At 38.1% G+C, this 17,411-nt stretch overlaps 1 protein-coding gene across 9 annotated transcripts in view; it reads right to left on the reverse strand.

The window, feature by feature from the left end:
* PPFIBP1 (PPFIB scaffold protein 1) overlaps positions 1-17,411 on the reverse strand; it is a 174,919-nt gene that overhangs the window by 26,960 nt on the left and 130,548 nt on the right. For 5 of the 9 annotated variants that reach the window (XM_077774553.1, XM_077774549.1, XM_077774551.1 and 2 more), the window contains exons 9-14: positions 12,574-12,666; positions 10,445-10,559; positions 8,435-8,467; positions 6,577-6,638; positions 3,463-3,547; positions 771-925 (exon numbers count right to left, since the gene is read on the reverse strand). In XM_077774553.1, coding sequence (XP_077630679.1) covers positions 771-925; positions 3,463-3,547; positions 6,577-6,638; positions 8,435-8,467; positions 10,445-10,559; positions 12,574-12,666 — 543 coding nt within the window. The remainder of the gene's footprint in view (positions 1-770; positions 926-3,462; positions 3,548-6,576; positions 6,639-8,434; positions 8,468-10,444; positions 10,560-12,573; positions 12,667-17,411) is intronic. The other 4 variants (XM_077774550.1, XM_077774554.1, XM_077774552.1 and 1 more) reach the window with 4 other exon arrangements.

Below are 17,411 nucleotides of genomic sequence, written 5' to 3' on the forward strand. Positions count from 1 at the left end.
CCCTAGGACCTAAACCTTGCGCTTTGAGAAGCCAAGCAGTCATGTGTGGCTCCAGCCAGGGCCTCAGCTGAGGTCCCAGCCAACAGGAGCCCACCCATGAGACATACAAATGAGTACCCTTCAAATGACTCAAGTCCCCAGCCTTCATGCCCTTCCAGCTGATGCCCAGTGGAGTGAAAAAGAAATGTTCCTGCTGAGCCCTGCCCAAATCACAGATCCGTCAGCAAAATAAGTATTGTCATTCAAGCCACAACGTTTTGGGGTGGTTTGCAATAGATAATGGAAACGGGTTTTGGCACCAGTTGGATGTGAAAGAAAAGTAAATGAGTTCAAGACTGAGTATTTGTGTCCAGTTACTGTTTCCAAGGCTAAAGAAGTCAGGGAAATTTTAGTCCATCCTTTTTCAGAGGCATCATCAGAAGTAACTAAAATCAACTTTATATAATCACACTTTATCCCCACTTCATTTATTCCTTACTTACTCTTTAATAAGTAAATTATCCTCTCCTATTTAGGATGACCTCTTTCTCCCATGTTTTTCCTGAATTATTTAAGCAATTGTGACATCACCCAAGGCATTTATTTATTAAAGAGAGAGGGGAAAAAAGCACACATTTCAGATGAAGTCCTATGAGACACAAAAATTGCCAAGACTCAGCCAATAGTCGAAATGAGAAAAGATCCCGTGTCTTTCATGCTGTCAACAGTGTTCTAACCTTCAGTGACACAGTCTCTTCAATATTAAGAAACAACTGAGACTTTGTAAATACCTCTTCTGGAACACTTGTGTTAAATGGATCACGACTGGGAGATCCCATTACTGGTGTGGGTGACAGACTTTTCTCCAGGTCACTAAAACCCTGTGCGTCCAGCAAAGTGGAGATGGAACTCGATGTGAGGAGATCTTCAAAGTCACCATCTTGGCCTAGGGAAAGACAAGACAAAACAAAAGGAGAACAGCAGCTTTTCATTTATATTTTGCTTTTGGAAGAAGAATACTAACTGAATATAAATCTTTTTTTTCTCATCCTCAAAACCTTGAAGACTCAGCTTCTCCTGAAATCATTAGAAAATTACAAAATCTCAAACTATGAGCACCTGGGGCTCAGGGGTGGTATTAATAAAGGAACTAATTCATGGTAGTTTTAATAGATATAATCATGGACACACAGCATTGAAATCAAAAGTTAATTTAGTCCAATAATCCTCCCATAATTTTGTTTCAGATTTTAGGGCTTTACAAATTTCTGTTCAGAAATAACCAAGCGGGAGAATACCACTGGCACCACAAAGTAATTCTGAATAGCAATATGGTCACCCATTAAACAGCTCAATTTTCATTACTACCGTGTTTGTGGAAAAAAAAAAAACATAGAAAAAAGGAAATCTTTTGATTCCTTAAGGGGATAAATATATCATTTATTTTAAGGCAGAAAGAATAGCCTTATGGACAAATTCAATCATATATCCAGCAAAGCAGCAATTTTAAGAATTTCTTTTAAATTTCCAGTGATGAAAAAGATTAAGTACTGGACAACAGTGTGAGATACTCTTTTCTAAAACCAAAGAATGATCCTTAACACACTATTCTCTGAATAATACAAAATGGCAAATCATATACTCGTCTAAAGCTATTAAGTAGACTTAGCTTCTTCATTTAAGTTTTATTAGATATTTATTCTAATTTTATTAGAATTTGGATATTATTAGCATTCTCTAAGGATTATCTAAATAAATATAAATCCTAGCCAGAAATCACTGTTTATAAACTCTTCATTAGAACAGGACATAATTTTCAATTGTGGTTAAAAACTACCTCTTTTAGCTACATTTACATGCATTTTAAAAGATGGGAAAAAAAATACATGAAATTGACAAAAGTGATGCCAGTGCAATTATGAACAATTTTTACCCCTTTTCTCTATTTTCTACATGTTTTATGAAATAATCTGTTTACAGAAATTAATGTTTTCCCTTGATTTTTAAATATAAGGATTACAATGTTGAGATTCTTTAAAATCAATTTTAAATGTTATGACTATGTAAAAATTAATCACTTGTGAATTTACAATACTGTCTAAAAAAAGACACTTTCGTGAAGGCATAGAAAGTACTAAGTGATGAGAATTGCCCGTAAGGACTGATGAAGGTTGACTTGCTTACTCATCGGGATATTTACAGAGTCTTGATATATGCTAAGCCCTGTGAGCAAAAGATGAAAACTTTTCTTTTTCACCCCAGAAATCTTGGTCTGAAGTAGGATTTTCTTTCTTTCTGGCTCATCAAAATCAAAATTCCAAAATCTGAGTGTTTCATGAGTACCCTCCAAAAAGATTTATCACCAGTCCTTACTTTTAGAGCAAATAACCCCATCAATGCACTGCTAATGAACAAGAAAACCTTCAAAGTTCTTGACGTTTTTGTTTTAAATGACCCGCAGATATTTTCCATATTGGAGAATGGCCAACTGGACTACATGCAGATAAAATAATACATCAAACAAAAGGGATGACTTTTTTTTTAGTTTTTACTTTCATTCTAGTTAACATACAGGGTTAACATTAGTTTCAGGTGTACAATCTAGTAATGCAATACTTCTATACATGACCCTGTTCTCATCTCAACAAATGCACACCTTAATCCCCATCAAAGCAGACTTTTTTTTTTTTTTTTTTACTTAGATGTCTGACAGATTTTTTTTTAACTTAACACATTCAAAGCTGAACACATTTCAATGTTTTTCCACTAGGCTTCTCTATCTTGGTAAATGGAATCATCATCTCCCAGGTTGCTTTAGTCAGAAAAGTCCCTCTTTCTTGATTCTTTCCTCTTCCTCACTCTCATCTAATCCATCACACCAATGTTGATTCTAACACCAAAATATATTTCCGATCAGTACCATCATATCATTCCACCTGGAATTTTGCAGGAGTCTTTTGATTGGCTTCTCTTCCTTCCCATACAGGTCCCTCCTCCCACGATGGTCCATTTGTTATGCAGATACTACTGACTTGTTAAAACCCTTCAGTGGATCCCTCTGGGCTCAAAGAAGAGCTGAATGTCTCACACTGCCTGGACAGCACTCACTTCTATCAGCTCAGCTCATCTCTGTTCTGCCCCTGCTCAGTACCTTCCAGGCACACTCAACTTCTTTTACTTTTTATACACACCAAGCTCTTTTCCCTCCTAAGCTCTTGAACACACTATTGTCCTCTCTCTCTCTGGAATGCTGTCTGATGAACTCCACCCAGTGATGCTCCCTGACCAACCAACCAATCTACAGTATCCTCATTGGCATGCATACTCTCTCACAGAGGATAGACGTCTAATAATACTGTTGAATGAATGAAGGAACTAATATGGAATAATGGATATGCTCCACAAAAGAAAACAAGGCCAAATGTCAAAGTTCATAGCCACTTAAAATCAAGTAAAGTAGAAAAACCTAGAGAGCTATGCTACCTTTTTTACCTTGGGCCAGTACCACCGTATCTTGCATTTTCTTGTACCTGTTCAGGCACTGGCGAAGATCTTCTATTTTCCGATCCTATTAATAAAATTAATTATCATCTTTAATGCTATTGATTTTAAGCAGTAAAATTAATTGTGACACAAAGAATAAGTAGACATGAATTATTTACATTATTTAAAGAATACTTCTAAACTTTAGTAAAGCTGGTAATATCTAGAATAGTTTTCCTACGTATATCAGAGATAGAGAAGAAGTACCTCTAAATTTAGAGATCCTATCCTTCAGCTGCCATCTTTAAAAAACAAAAAACAAGGTAATAAGATACAAAAAAAAAAAAACAAGAAAAAAATCAACTTTAATTATTTTCCTCTCCAACTTCTAGGTCAGGTCTTGAAAGAAAGGTCTACACCTATCTTTATCAGCTGTCATCAGTCACCATCTGGCTTTTCCCTTCACAAAACACTCAGCCAAAGTTGCTTCAATTAGTCATTACAGACTTTCTATTTACTAAACTAATGAACACTTTTCATCCTTTTTCTAATTTGACCTCTGTTTGGTGCTTGACTGACCCTAGTCTTTCCTTCGTCGTTCCCTTTTCTTTCTACTATTTTCTTTTCTTCTACTTTGATTTTCTTAATCCCTTGACTGGATAAGATATTCTACTTCCACAACCCCCACTATCTGGCCAACCCAGACCATAAAATGTTAGCACTTCCGGGTTTTGTCCTTTACCCTCATTCTGGTGGATTATAAAAATGGGCTCCCTAGCTCCTCCCTCACTGACTTTGGGCTTGGCCATGTGACTTGGTTTAGCCAAAGAGATATAAACAAATGTGGTATAAGGAAAGGCTTGAAATGTATTTATTTGCACATTAGGGCTTGGCCTCTTTTTTCTGTTCTAGGGAACCTTGTGGGCACTATGTGAAGAAGCACAGGCTAGTTTACTGAAGAATGAGAGATCATTTGGAGAAGAGACATCCCAGATGGGACCAACCTATAGAAATCTGTTAATCACCAGGCATGTGAGTCACATCATCCTAGACTATCCAGCCCCATCACATCCACTGGCTAACTGTAGAGATCTGCAAAGCCAGCCCAGACCAGAACAACCACCTAGCCAACCGTCAGAAGTAGAAGAAATAATGTATGTGATTTGTCATGGAGCAAAAGCTAACTACAGTTTAGTCCCCAGCAATCTACAATTCTGTATTTCTCCTAAAATTGATGGGGTCCATTCCCCACCAATCTGTAATTCTACATTAATCCTAAAATTTAGGTTCACGATCTTTCTATGAGACATCTCCTTTTAGATGTCTCATGAGCACATCAAATTGAATGTACCTAAAATTAAGCTCATTATTTGCCCTCAGTACTCAAGCCTCTGCTTGGATTCCCATAACTCTTTGAGGGCACTGTCACTCACTTTGTTACTCAAACTAGAAACTTATTCTCAAATTCAAATTTAAAAAAAAATCTTGTCAATCTGTATATTTCTGCAAAATCTCTTTCGTCCTCACCACTTCACTGCTACTGCCTTATTCTGACCCCTCTTCATTTCTCACCTAGACTACTTAGCAGCCTCTTAATTTTTCTGTCCTAACTCTTCCTCCCTTACTCTTGCCTCTGTCTTACCACTAGAGTTCACATTCTAAAGTGACAATTTAAATCATGTCACTGTCCAAGTCTACAGTTAAGACCCCAAATGATTAGCTTAGTGCTCCAGCTTGCCCAGCACCTCACAGCAGCTCCCCTGTCAAACTCATCCACTCCTCCACCTGTATCTCATTCTGAACTTTCCCAGGATGCACTGGTTGTCTCAAGCCTTGCTTCTGAGACATGTTTTGGGCCATAGATACTTTCCCCAGAAGCTTTCATTTTCCTAATGAACAACTCCTGCTTTTCCTCAGATTTTGCTCAAATATGGCCTCTTTGAAGCTTTCTGGAACTACTAAAGACTTACGTCAATCAAGCAGATTGAGTGTCTAATAAGCCCTCAGTCAACATTGGGAGTTTTGTTTGTTATTGTTGCTCTTTGGGAGAGGGAAATTAAAAGCAAATGAATTTCAATGATTATTTTTAAAAAGTAAAAGTCATGTGGGCGCCTGGCTAATGACTTTCCTTTTTATGGAATAGGGGGAAAGACTAGCAAAAAAGAAACCTGGTGTGTGGCACGATAGTGAGTTAATTTCCATATAATAAAGAGCAACTGAAGAGAATGAGAGGCAAACATAGAAGTCAGAGAAGGAAACGAGATGAGAGAAAAAGATCAAGACAAAGTTCTTTGGCATTTGCTTTTTACTCCCTTGAATTACTCTTTCCTCAGGAAAATGCCTCCTTGTTCCATTCATTGAGGAACATGAAATAAAAGTAGTTCTGACGACAAGGAGTTGAACCCAACTGTTGCTGCCAGTTGGATATATAGCTGATCAGGTAGAGCACAAAGAAACACCTTGTTTTAGTAGGTAATTGGATCCCTGCTCTAAGCAGGATAAAGTGAGAGAAACAAGTGGGAGAAAAGAACTCCTGGAGACTTTGGCTTTTGGCCAGAGTAGCTAAAACAGCCTGGGGCCACACTTGATTTCATAGTGCCTGTGCCTCTGTTTCCTCATATCTCATCTCTCAGGGGAACAGAGACAATCCCTGATGTGAAAGAATCCAGGAGTGAGAAGGAAAGAATACAAATAAAATCAACACCATCATGAAGCTACAGCTGTCATGGGCCACCTCCTTCAGAGTTCACGTTGGCCTAGGATTTCCAGTGACCACAGAAAGGATACATCACGGACTGTATCCTTTCTCTCGTCTCCCATCTGAATATAAAGAAATGACCTGAGAGCTTGAACATTTTCCAAATTCATGGAGAGGAGGGGAGGGGAGGGAATTCTTAGTGGAGTCAGTGCTGGGGGCTGCCGGTCCTCTGTCCACAGTCACAATTACAGCTCCCACCACTGAGCATGGCCATACTTGTATAGAAAGGGGGAACGGTTGTCCCTCAGCGTCAGCAGTGTTTAGCATATGTTCTTTCAAGGTGACATATCTCAAGAAAGTACAAGGAATGACCACCTTGGTATTACACATCCATATAAATAATTCCATCTAGATACCTTTTCTTCATTTGCTGCCATCAAAGACTCCACAGCTTTTTTCATTTTTTGTACTTCGATATCTGAAAATATCACAACATCATATCAGAGGTCAGTTTAATTAACAGGTGTGAAAAGAACAAGAGGCTGACTCTTCAGACTGAAATGTTTTAATGAAACTTTTACCATCCATATCCTCCTTTTAGGGAAAATCTGAAAAATGAACACCTTCTGTGTCACCTGAACAGTCATCACTCCAGAAAGCAAACAATAAGGGTAAGTGATAGCTAACTACCCTTCTCAAAGCAAAACAAAATCTTCACCAGAACACTGAAGATGAAATTCCAGTGCTAAAACAATGAAAACATGGAGTTTTCCAAAAAGAAAACCTAGAAAGCAGTGGGTGAAAGCAATGAACAGTGTACATGATGACAAACAGAGAAAAATGATACTCCGTTTTAACCAAGATGGAGACATGAATAGTAAGAGCCTGATGGAATGTGGCATTTATGAGTAGTCATGCTAAGCAGCTGGTTGTAGGCTCCATACAGAAGGATAATAAGTACTTTGCTTCATCTATAAACATCATTTCCAACACTATTTTAAAACGTAAAAGTCAAAGTAAGGTAAATGTGATTTTCCTTAAAATATGATGGCCTAATACAAAAGCACATTACTTTAATAACAAAAGAAGAAATATTGGGGCGCCTGGGTGGCTCAGTCAGTTAAGTGTCTGACTCTTGATTTCAGTTCAGGTCATGACCTCATGGTTGTGAGAAGGAATCTGTGTGGGGCTCCCCACTTGGCTTGGAGCCTGCTAGAGATACTCTCTCTCCCTCTTCCTCTGCCCCTCCCTCACTTATGCATGTGCACATGACTGCGTGCGTGTTCTCTCGCTCTCTTTCTCTCAAAAATAAATAAATAAATAAATAAATAAATAAATATTTTAAGATGGAAAAGTCAACCTAAAATGAAATCACAAATTTACAAAAATCAAATAGAGAAAAAAATTCAACTAAAGTTACCTGCTTCTGAGGAAAAACAAATACTACTTCATTTTTAAAACAGTGGTGCATTGTAAACCCTGATGTAACATTTCTTTTAAATTTTTTGTTAGAGACAGAGTGTGAGCAGAAGGGGGGCTTGAGAGAGAGGGAGACACAGAATCCAAAGCAGGCTCCAGGCTCTGAGCTGTCAGTACAGAGCCTGACGCAGGGCTCAAACTCACAGACCATGAGATCATGACCTGAGCCAAAGTCGATGCTTAACCGACCGAGCTACCCAGGTGCCCCTAACATATTCAATTAAGGTATATTCTGTAGAAATTGCTTTTTTCTCTTTCTTTCCTTTCTTTTCTTTTTTTTTGATGCCAAATTCTCTTAAGAAATCAGTATCTGGAGCAAAGAGCCCATGAAGGATTTATCTTTATGCTACACTGTGTGATCTGGGTTCTGTTAGTCGGCCTGGGTACAATCTCATTTCGAACACCACAAGGGTATGTTTCATTCCTAATGCAGATCTCAGTGAAAAAGAGAGCTACAAAACACTGACAAGTCATTTCAATTTTCTCCTCTAACCCTCTATCTCCTGGACCACGAAGAAAATGCTTTGGAACCCCCACCACTCTGGGTGCTCTGCTGTATCCTGTGAAGCAAAAGGGCCAAATCAGAAAAAAATCTGCAAAATGACCTTTTTACTCCTTGTTTTTAATTGTTTGTTTATTTACCCTCTATTCTGTGTACTCTGAAGAAATGGAGAGCTTATTGATGAAGCAACTTTACATCTCTGGTGAGAGAAATGTTGAAAACACATGCAAAAACAGCCCAAGTAGTACTTTTGGTGAATGTAAAGGCTGATGGAAATACACCAAAAACCTTACTTTTCTCTTTGAGCTTCTTTTTAAAATTTTCATCTGTGCAGGAAAACCCATCAAATTCGAAGTTAGTATACATTACAACAATGAATATTTTAAAAGCACTATTATTTAGTCTCCTTTTACCTAAAATAAAGAAATGTTAACCCCATAAAAACTGGATATTAAGCACTATTTTGTAACTTTACAAATGGCACTACAATATATAATGCTCTGTGTAAAGTTAGAAAGAGAATCAAATATAATTAAACAAAAGAACTATATTTGAGTTCTCACCTCTGTCAATTTTCTTGTATTAAAATTAGGCCTGCGGAGTACATGCACTCCTTACACTATATGTGGTGAAAAACCAGTAGTGATGCTTTGGTTATTGTTACATGTCTACTATTTCAATAATATGCATTCCTGAAGGGGCTGAGTACATTGCTATGTCAATGAAACTCACCACTCAAATTCAACGATACTGAAATGGTCTATGCCCTCAATGAAGAGGAGCCCACTGCCCATGCGATTAGATGTTATGCCAACATCAGACTGCCATGAAGTTTTTAAACACTGCTCTCAACCCTCATATTTCCCTGGTTGTGCGTTGATAACAGCAGTTCACAGACCAGTATCAGTCTTTGGCTCAGACTTTGGGTACCACTACTCTAACACATCACCTAGTCCATAAGTCCTATGATTCCATTTTATTCTTTTCTTATTTTTTAAAACTTTATTTTTTTTTAAGTTATCTCTACATCCAATGTGGATCTTGAGCTCACAACCCCAAGATCAAGAGTCACAGGCTCCACTGACTGAGCCAGCGAGGTGCTCCTCCATTTTATTCTTAAAACCCTAGAAGCATGACCTGCCTGTGAGTGTCCTTTAAGGACACACAATTCTGGGGCCACCTGGCTGGCTCAGTTGGTACAGCATGTGACTCTGATCTCGGGGTCATGAGTGCAAGCCCCATGTTGGGAGTAGAGCTTACTTAACACACACACACACACACACACACACACACACACACACACACACACACAGATTCTATATATGCCAAAATACACAAGGGAGAAAATCCATGTTCCTCAACAATTGATGAATTATTCCTCTGATCCATAGAGGAATGCAATAACTACAGGTATATAAAGCCAGGGTATTCTAGAACCGAGAAAGACATTGTATTAGGTTACCCTAATTCAAGGCCTTCATTGTGCAGACAATGATGTTACCTAAAGCTACACTAAATGCAATGTTTTTGTTTCAAAGAGTCAGATTGCTTTGTTTTTCTGCAGGGCCACAATACTCTGTAACAGCAAAGAAAGGTTAAATTGAACCTAATGTTGTCAGGTGTTATGAGCATATTTGTTTCCAAATATAATATAAAAACCCCATTTCATTCAAGTTATTTTCTGTCAAGTATAATGTACATTAAAATCTACAGTCCATGCCATTTTCAAAACAAACCGCCTCAATTATGAGAAAAATTGTTGATAAATTCATACACTTTTTTCAAAACCAGAATTTCCCTATTTTTGCTTTCTAGCAGGTTGAGGGCTCAATCCACAGTAAGTTTTCTCTGATTTTCCAAAGATGCAGTCTTTTCCTCTCTTCTTTCAAAAGGGCAGGCAAGGTTTCTAAATCTCTTTACTTTGTGGTGTTTCAAGTCAGAGGAAAATAATCCTGGGACATAATGATGGGTCCTTTGAATGCTCTCGGACACTCCCTTATACTGCAATTTGAACAAGAACTCTTTCATGAGAATTTACAACTTGGTAATCTTAAATAAATATCCACTGAAGTTCAGAGCTGCCCTCTCCAGCTGCTGAAGAGGAAGCTAACAGATCTCCAGGCACAGGCAAGGGTCTTAGGGCTCTCTGCTGTCCTGGGCTTAGATGGTTTCTGCTACTCTGCCCTTTCTCTGAAATTACACATCCACCAAGACTGGGTTCTTGTACAGACTGAGGGAGCACAGGGAGGGCTGACTAGGGAGGATTTCAACAAAGATAACAAATGTCAAATGTATACAGCTACCTCGATCAAGAATTTCCATCCCCTCTCCTTTCATCTTGCACAGCAATTTCTCCTGTAGCCTTTTTACTTCAGATTCCTTCTCTTCCAGTTGTTCTTTTAAAGATGCCAGTTCATCCTAAGAATGAGAAATCTGTTTTAAAACAGCTTATGGCCAGAAGAGAATATTCAGGCAGCAGGTTAACTTTCAAATCAATCATTCATTTTTGTGAATGAAACCAAATAAAACAAAACAAAAAAAACGACAGGGATCGAGATGCAGACTTCAGAAATCAGACAGTGGCGATGGGAAGCAGGAAGCAAGACAATTAATGAAAGTCAGAGTACAATAATTCTGGCAGAAGCATTTCAAGTCTCTGTGGGACCAAATTAAAATGAAATCTTTTAGGGGCGCCTGGGTGGCTTAGTCGGTTAAGCGTCCGACTTTCGCTTAGGTCATGATCTCGCGGTTTGTGGGTTCGAGCCCCACGTCGGGCTCTGTGCTGTCAGCTCAGAGCCTGGAGCCTGTTTCGGAGTCTGTGACTCCTTCTCTCTCTGACCCTCTCCTGCTCACGCTGTCTCTCTCTCTCTCTCTCCTAGAAATGAAGCATTAAAAAAATTTTTTTTTTTAAATTAATAAATAAAACGAAATCTTTTAAAGTGTAATTAGGACTGAGGTGGCCCTAATGTTTAAATCTTATGTTAAATAAATAAATTTTAAAAACTCCCCAAGTTAATCAAGGATGATAATCAAATTAGACACTCTGTCATAAAAGCAAAATAAAATGCAAATTGGAAAATAAATATTAAGACTTGACAGAGATTTATTTAGTGTTTCTAGATGTCACCTATGTTCCCTGGACAAGGTAGAGTTTAATTAACAGGTATGGTAGGAGGCAATTAACAATGTTAGCCAAATCGTGGGACTAAATAATTCAACCTCAACACCAAAAGAACAGAATCTCCAGCAACATTGGAGAAAAGATTGAGTAAACGGATTTTAAATCCCCCTCTTCTTTTTTACTACACAGCTATTAAAGATTCCAAGTCCAAAGTTCTATCTATTTACTAATGGATTAATTTTCAGCTTAATTTTGGTGAAGAATTTAGCATTAGCAAATTTAAATCTTGCTGGTTGTACTGAACACAGAAATAAAGCTATGCAGTGCTAATAAATGTTCTTTTATATTTGATAAACATTTTATTTTCAGTCTCTAAACGTATTTATTATGAGAAGATCTCCAATGAAGCCAGAAAGTTGGCTCTATATTTTTAACTTGTGATAGGAGTGGAGACCGAGTACAAAGAATTTTCAGTAGCGTTGGCAAGAAGCCTCCTTTAAGTAATAATTTCAATTCACTGCCACGACACAATTAACTGCCGTAGACATGGACCTTCAAGAAAGCCCCAAAGGAAAAAGCAGTCTTTACTACTGATACAAAACGGGATTTTTTTCACAGGTGCATTTTTGCAATTATTTTACTGTGCTTGGATCTCAGATACTCTAAGAGGGTTGAGATTTAGTTTATAAATATGGTTTATTATTTCTCGCTAATTATGTCGTACATTTCTGAAAACAGGGATCTCCTCATCCCTTTCATCAGCTTTCGATGGATTTTTAAAAAGTAAATGACACACACAAAATGAATGCACATGCTACTAAAAACACCATCACAGCAAAACAGCACAAGCCAGAAAGCAACAGGCCCAGTACCCCATTACCCAAGGTCTACTACACCTTCTGAGACTCCCATATTTGCTCCATCCGCTGCTTTTCATACTGCATCTGACCCACCTTGATTTTCATGCTAGAAAGTTTGGCCATTAAAGACTGGTAGAGAGACAGAGGTGTGAAAGAAAACTATAGATAGAAAAAGACAAGCCTAAATAACCAAGAAAATAGTATCAATTTATAAAGGAGGTTAGGTAATTAAGAGAAATAACAGGTTACGTTTTACTCGATTAGTTAAGTCCCGATTTTTATGCAGAATAGTAGTGCTTAAATTCGAGAAGGTCTCCAGCCTGGGGAAAACTTTCAATCGCTTGTAAAATATCTCTTTATCATACACTAAGTTGAAAACTTATTTATATTATTGATTACAGGTAAGTAGTGAGTCATGTGGTTAAACATTTTGGCCATTGAGAAAACGTACTTTGGTTGATTTCAGCTTTTTTTCATACTGAAGTCTTTCATTGTCCATTTCAGTGACTCTTAACCTCAAATCACTGATCTCTTGCATTAGCCCCTGTCAAAAAAAAGGAAACAATGAAATATATTAGGAAAAGTGGCAACACACTTACCTATACCAAATAGACAGGGCCCTGTCATTTACAAATATATTGTCATAATATAATGTTATATTTGGAATAGGAAAAAGAAAATAATCCTAAAGTTTTCATGATACTTTTTCTACAACTACTTTCTAAAAAACCCAATTTGCTTGTAAAATTTGTCTTAAGTGTTCTGAGAAACAGTGACATATTTTTGTCTAGAGCCCAGAAAAGGAATTTAGAATGCTAAATAATACCAACTTCAAATACTGTGAAGGAGACTTTTTTTTACCATAAGTCATAAAGACCCCACCCCACCAATGGTTAGTATTTTTGTTCCTCATTTTACAAGTCCTTATTCCTGAGCCACAAATGAACATGACAGAAGAGAATTACACCAAAATGCCATAAAAAAAAAAAATAGAGCAATGCTATAAGAAGTAAAACTTTCTTTTTGTTTTATATTTTATTTATTTCTAGGAGAGAGAGAGAGAGAGAGAGCGTGAGCAGGGGAGGGTCAGAGAGAGAAGGAGTCACAGACTCTGAAATAGGCTCCAGGCTCTGAGCTGGCAGTCAGCACAGAGCCTGACGCGGGGTTCGAACCCACGAACCGCGAGATCATGACCTAAGCGAAAGTCGGACGCTCAACCGACTAAGCCACCCAGGCGCCCCGAAGTAAAACTTTCTTAACGAGGGGTTATTCTAAACTTTTTTTGCGTAATGATTCACACATAGGGAAACGGATGCAGCAAGGAAATACACATTCCAGAAAACCTACAGGCTTTTATTTTTATTTTTATTTTTATTTTTGTGAGAGACAGTGAGAGAGAGCGAGCACATGAGGGGGGAGGGGCAGAGACAGAGGGAGACACAGAATCTGAAAGAGGTTCCATCCAGTCTCTAAGCTGTAGGCACAAAGCCTGAAGCGAGGCTTGAACTTGGGAATGGCGAGATCATGACCTGAAGTTGGATGCTTAACCGACTGAACCACCCAGGCACCCCAAACCCACAGGCTTTTAAACTGGATGTGGTTTCTTGCAAAATGGGCAAGAGTATTTTTTAGCATTATTACGTAATAATTACTCATTAGCTATTATTGCAATTATTAATACAATGTTTCAATAAGAGGACATCTATGTTTTCCTTTCATCAATGAGGTCATGAACTGTGTGACATCATTTAACATTTTGCTTGTGATTCTTTATCTACACATTGAGGAGTCATGTTTAAGGAAAATGTCAGTTTCTCCCATTTATTTATCTCCCATTTATTAATCGTCCTTGCATAATATGAATTCTTAGTGATCTTCCTTCATCTTTTTTTTTACATATATATCTTTCCACTCTCTCATAGTTAAAAAGCTTTGAATTCCTATTTGGTATTGTTTTATTTTACCTTCAGAAATAGTGACAAATCTGCAAAGAAGAAGAAATAATGGAAGAAAACATATATAATTATTAACTGAGGTCATTTTTCTATTAAAAAAAAAACAAAACAAAACCCTACCGAAGTATTCCTTGTGGCAACTCTGTTAGTATGAATGTAAATCTCCAACCTGAACCATAAAAATCCAGGCTGGAAAATCTGAAAATGGCTCCGTAATATAAAAATTGTTTAAATGGAATACGAATTATTTCCAACTAATTTCCTATCAGAATTTCAGCTCTTTTTAAAATGAAAATCTCTCTGGGGCGCCTGGGTGGCTTAGTCGGTTAAGCGTCCGACTTTCGCTTAGGCCATGATCTCGCGGTTCGAGGGTTCGGGCCCCGAGTCGGGCTCTGTGCTGACTGCCAGCTCAGAGCCTGGAGCCTGTTTCAGTCTGTGACTCCCTCTCTCTCTGACCCTCCCCTGCTCACGCTCTCTCTCTCCTAGAAATAAATAAAAAACATTTTTTAAAAATGTTTAAAATGAAAATCTCCCTTTTCCCTTTCAGAGAAACTCTTCAGGCTCCACAGAAGCTCAATTCCTGACATCTGTACTCTTACCAGAAGGGGGCACTGTTGAATAATGCTAAGCATCCCCTATCAGCCATTCCCGGGGCAGGCAAGTCCTTAATATTCCAAGGTTTCGAGACTTTTACCCCTAATCTTTTGAAAGTGCCTATACCTCTTCCCCACTTCAGTATTTCCTTAGAAATTAATCTCCAAATAATCTAAAATTCTAAAACAAAGTTAAGGAATTTTGGATTCGTGAGACAGCCAGGGAAATTTGTTTTTATTTTAAGGAGGCTCCTCCCCACCCAACATGGGGCTTGAATTCATGACCTTGAGATCAAGAGTAGCATTCTCTACCAACTGAGCTGCCCCCAAATGTTTTATTTTTATTAAGGGAACAATAATAGGAAAATAAACATATTCAATTCAGTTTTAATTCTGAGGATTATTTTAATTAATATGTAACAAAATTTATCACACTTCTTAATAATCTCAGAGTATGTACATGCTATATTTTACTAATAGTGTTGAATATTTATTAGAAAGTTATCAGGGATTGAGTTTACTGAAAGTGTGATGACAAAAATCACTTTGCTTGTGATTGAAAGTGCATGAGGGGCGCCCAGATGGCTCAGTCAGTTGGAGGTCTTCTGACTTTAGCTCAGGTCATGATCTTGTGGTTCATGGGTTCTAGCCCCGCGTCGGGCTCTGTGCTGACAGCTCAGAGCCTGGAGCCTGCTTCAGATTCTGGGTCTCCCTCTCTGTCTGCCTCTTCCCCGCTCTCTGTCTCTCTGTCTCTCTCTCTCATATAAATAAACATTAAGAAAAGAAAAAAAAAAGTACATGAGTGAAGCAGGGAGGTACCAGGAAAAAAAAGTTTTATTAAAAAAAAATGCAAACTCAGAAGTAAATAATGCTCTAGAGTCTTACGAAAAAAATTGTGACACGTCACTTCAATTTAAGTCCCAATGTTTGGTTAACATCTCAGATCCAAATTAACCAGTCTCACAAGTTACGGCTCCCTCTAAACTTTATGTATACAATGGAAAAGACCAATCCCTGATCCCTAAATACTTGAACTTCTTTCCCTGCACCAGTTAGCGCCTCTGCTCTAGTCCACCTGAGGACTGCACTCTAATGTGTTATGTGGCAACTATGGGATCAGGGAATCAGAGAAAGGAAAAAGAGGGAATATCCACACCGATTTTAAAAAAATGTTTATAGGGGCGCCTGGGTGGCTTAGTCGGTTAAGCGTCCGACTTTCGCTTAGGTCATGATCTTGCGGTTCGTGGGTTCGAGCCCCGCGTCGGGCTCTGTGCTGACTGCCAGCTCAGAGCCTGGAGCCTGTTTCAGTCTGTGACTCCCTCTCTCTCTGCCCCTCCCCTGCTCACGCTGTCTCTCTCTCTCCTAGAAATAAATAAAACATTAAAAAAAAATTTTTAAAAGAAAACAGAAAAAAATGTTTATATATTTGTGTGTGTATGTTTGTGTGTGTGTGTGTGTGTGTGTGAGAGAGAGAGAGAGAGAGAGAGAGAGAGAGAGAATGTAAGCGCGTTAAAAAAAAGAATTTAAGCATATTTATTGTATCCTGTAGACTATAGATGGTAAGAAAGAATGCTATGGCCTATTAAAAGTTGAAGCACATACTATATTTTTCTTTATCAAATCCATAATTACTTACAGTTTGACATGCAAACCCCATTTTTCAGTAATTATAAGGCCCTTAATTTTCAACTCTTAAAAATGTGGTTGATTTATTCTTCTGTATTATCTGATGAAGAATTTTAGTGCTTTTTGATGGGTAACACTCATTTGAATGCAGAGAGAGAGAGAGAGAATGAGTAGGGGAGGGGCAGAGAAAGCGAGGGACAAAGGACCTGAAGCAGGTTCTGTGCTGACGGCAGAGAGCCCAAAGCAGGACTCAAACTCATGAACCATGAGATCATGGACCTGAGCCAAAGTCAAACCATTCAACCAACTGAGCCACCCAGGTGCCCCTCATGCACTTTAAATCATAAACAAAGTGATTTTGTCATCTCATTTCAGGTGCCCCTCCAAATAGATTTTTAAAGAAAGCACAAAAGTGACAACTTTGGAGGAAAAAAATAGAGAAAAAAGAGATGGCCCTAGGAGATAAGGAAGTCTTGCAGCTCTTCATATTTCTTTTCTTTCTTCCTTTTTTTTTTTTTTTTGTTTGTTTACTTTTGAGAGAGAGACAGAGATGGAACCTGAGCAGGGGAGGGTCAGAGAGAGGGAGACACAGAATGCCAAGCAGGTTCCAGGCTCCATGCTGTCTGCACAGAGCCCGAGGCGGGGCTCGAACCCACGAACTGTTGAGATCATGACTTGAGCCAAAGTCAGATGCTTAACTGACTGAGCTGCACAGGCGCCCCACTTCTTTTCAAATAAATAAAATTTCAAATGGATATGCTCTTTCCCCAACAACAATTAAGCAAATAAAAGACCCAGATTAACAATAAAATAGTACAAAAAACAAAGCTGGTTTAACCACAAAATGAGTATTTCAAGTTGTAGAATCTATCCCAAGTTTCACAAAAGTTTAGTGAGCTTTATTTAATTGGAATGATTTATGTGTGGAATAGACCCAAAGTAGAAGGCCAAACTAAATAAACTCTAAAAATCTGTTCTTTTGTTATATAATGAAAGCATGCTTCCTATATATATTTAAAAACTTATTATATAGTAAACAATCAGTGTAACTTAATAATAGCTTTTAAATTAATAACAGAACTCTCCTATGACCCAGCAGTAGCTGGAAATTTACC

Source organism: Crocuta crocuta, unplaced genomic scaffold (assembly GCF_008692635.1).
Source record: "Crocuta crocuta isolate KB4526 unplaced genomic scaffold, BGI_CrCroc_1.0 scaffold176, whole genome shotgun sequence".
NCBI classification, from domain to species: domain Eukaryota; kingdom Metazoa; phylum Chordata; class Mammalia; order Carnivora; family Hyaenidae; genus Crocuta; species Crocuta crocuta.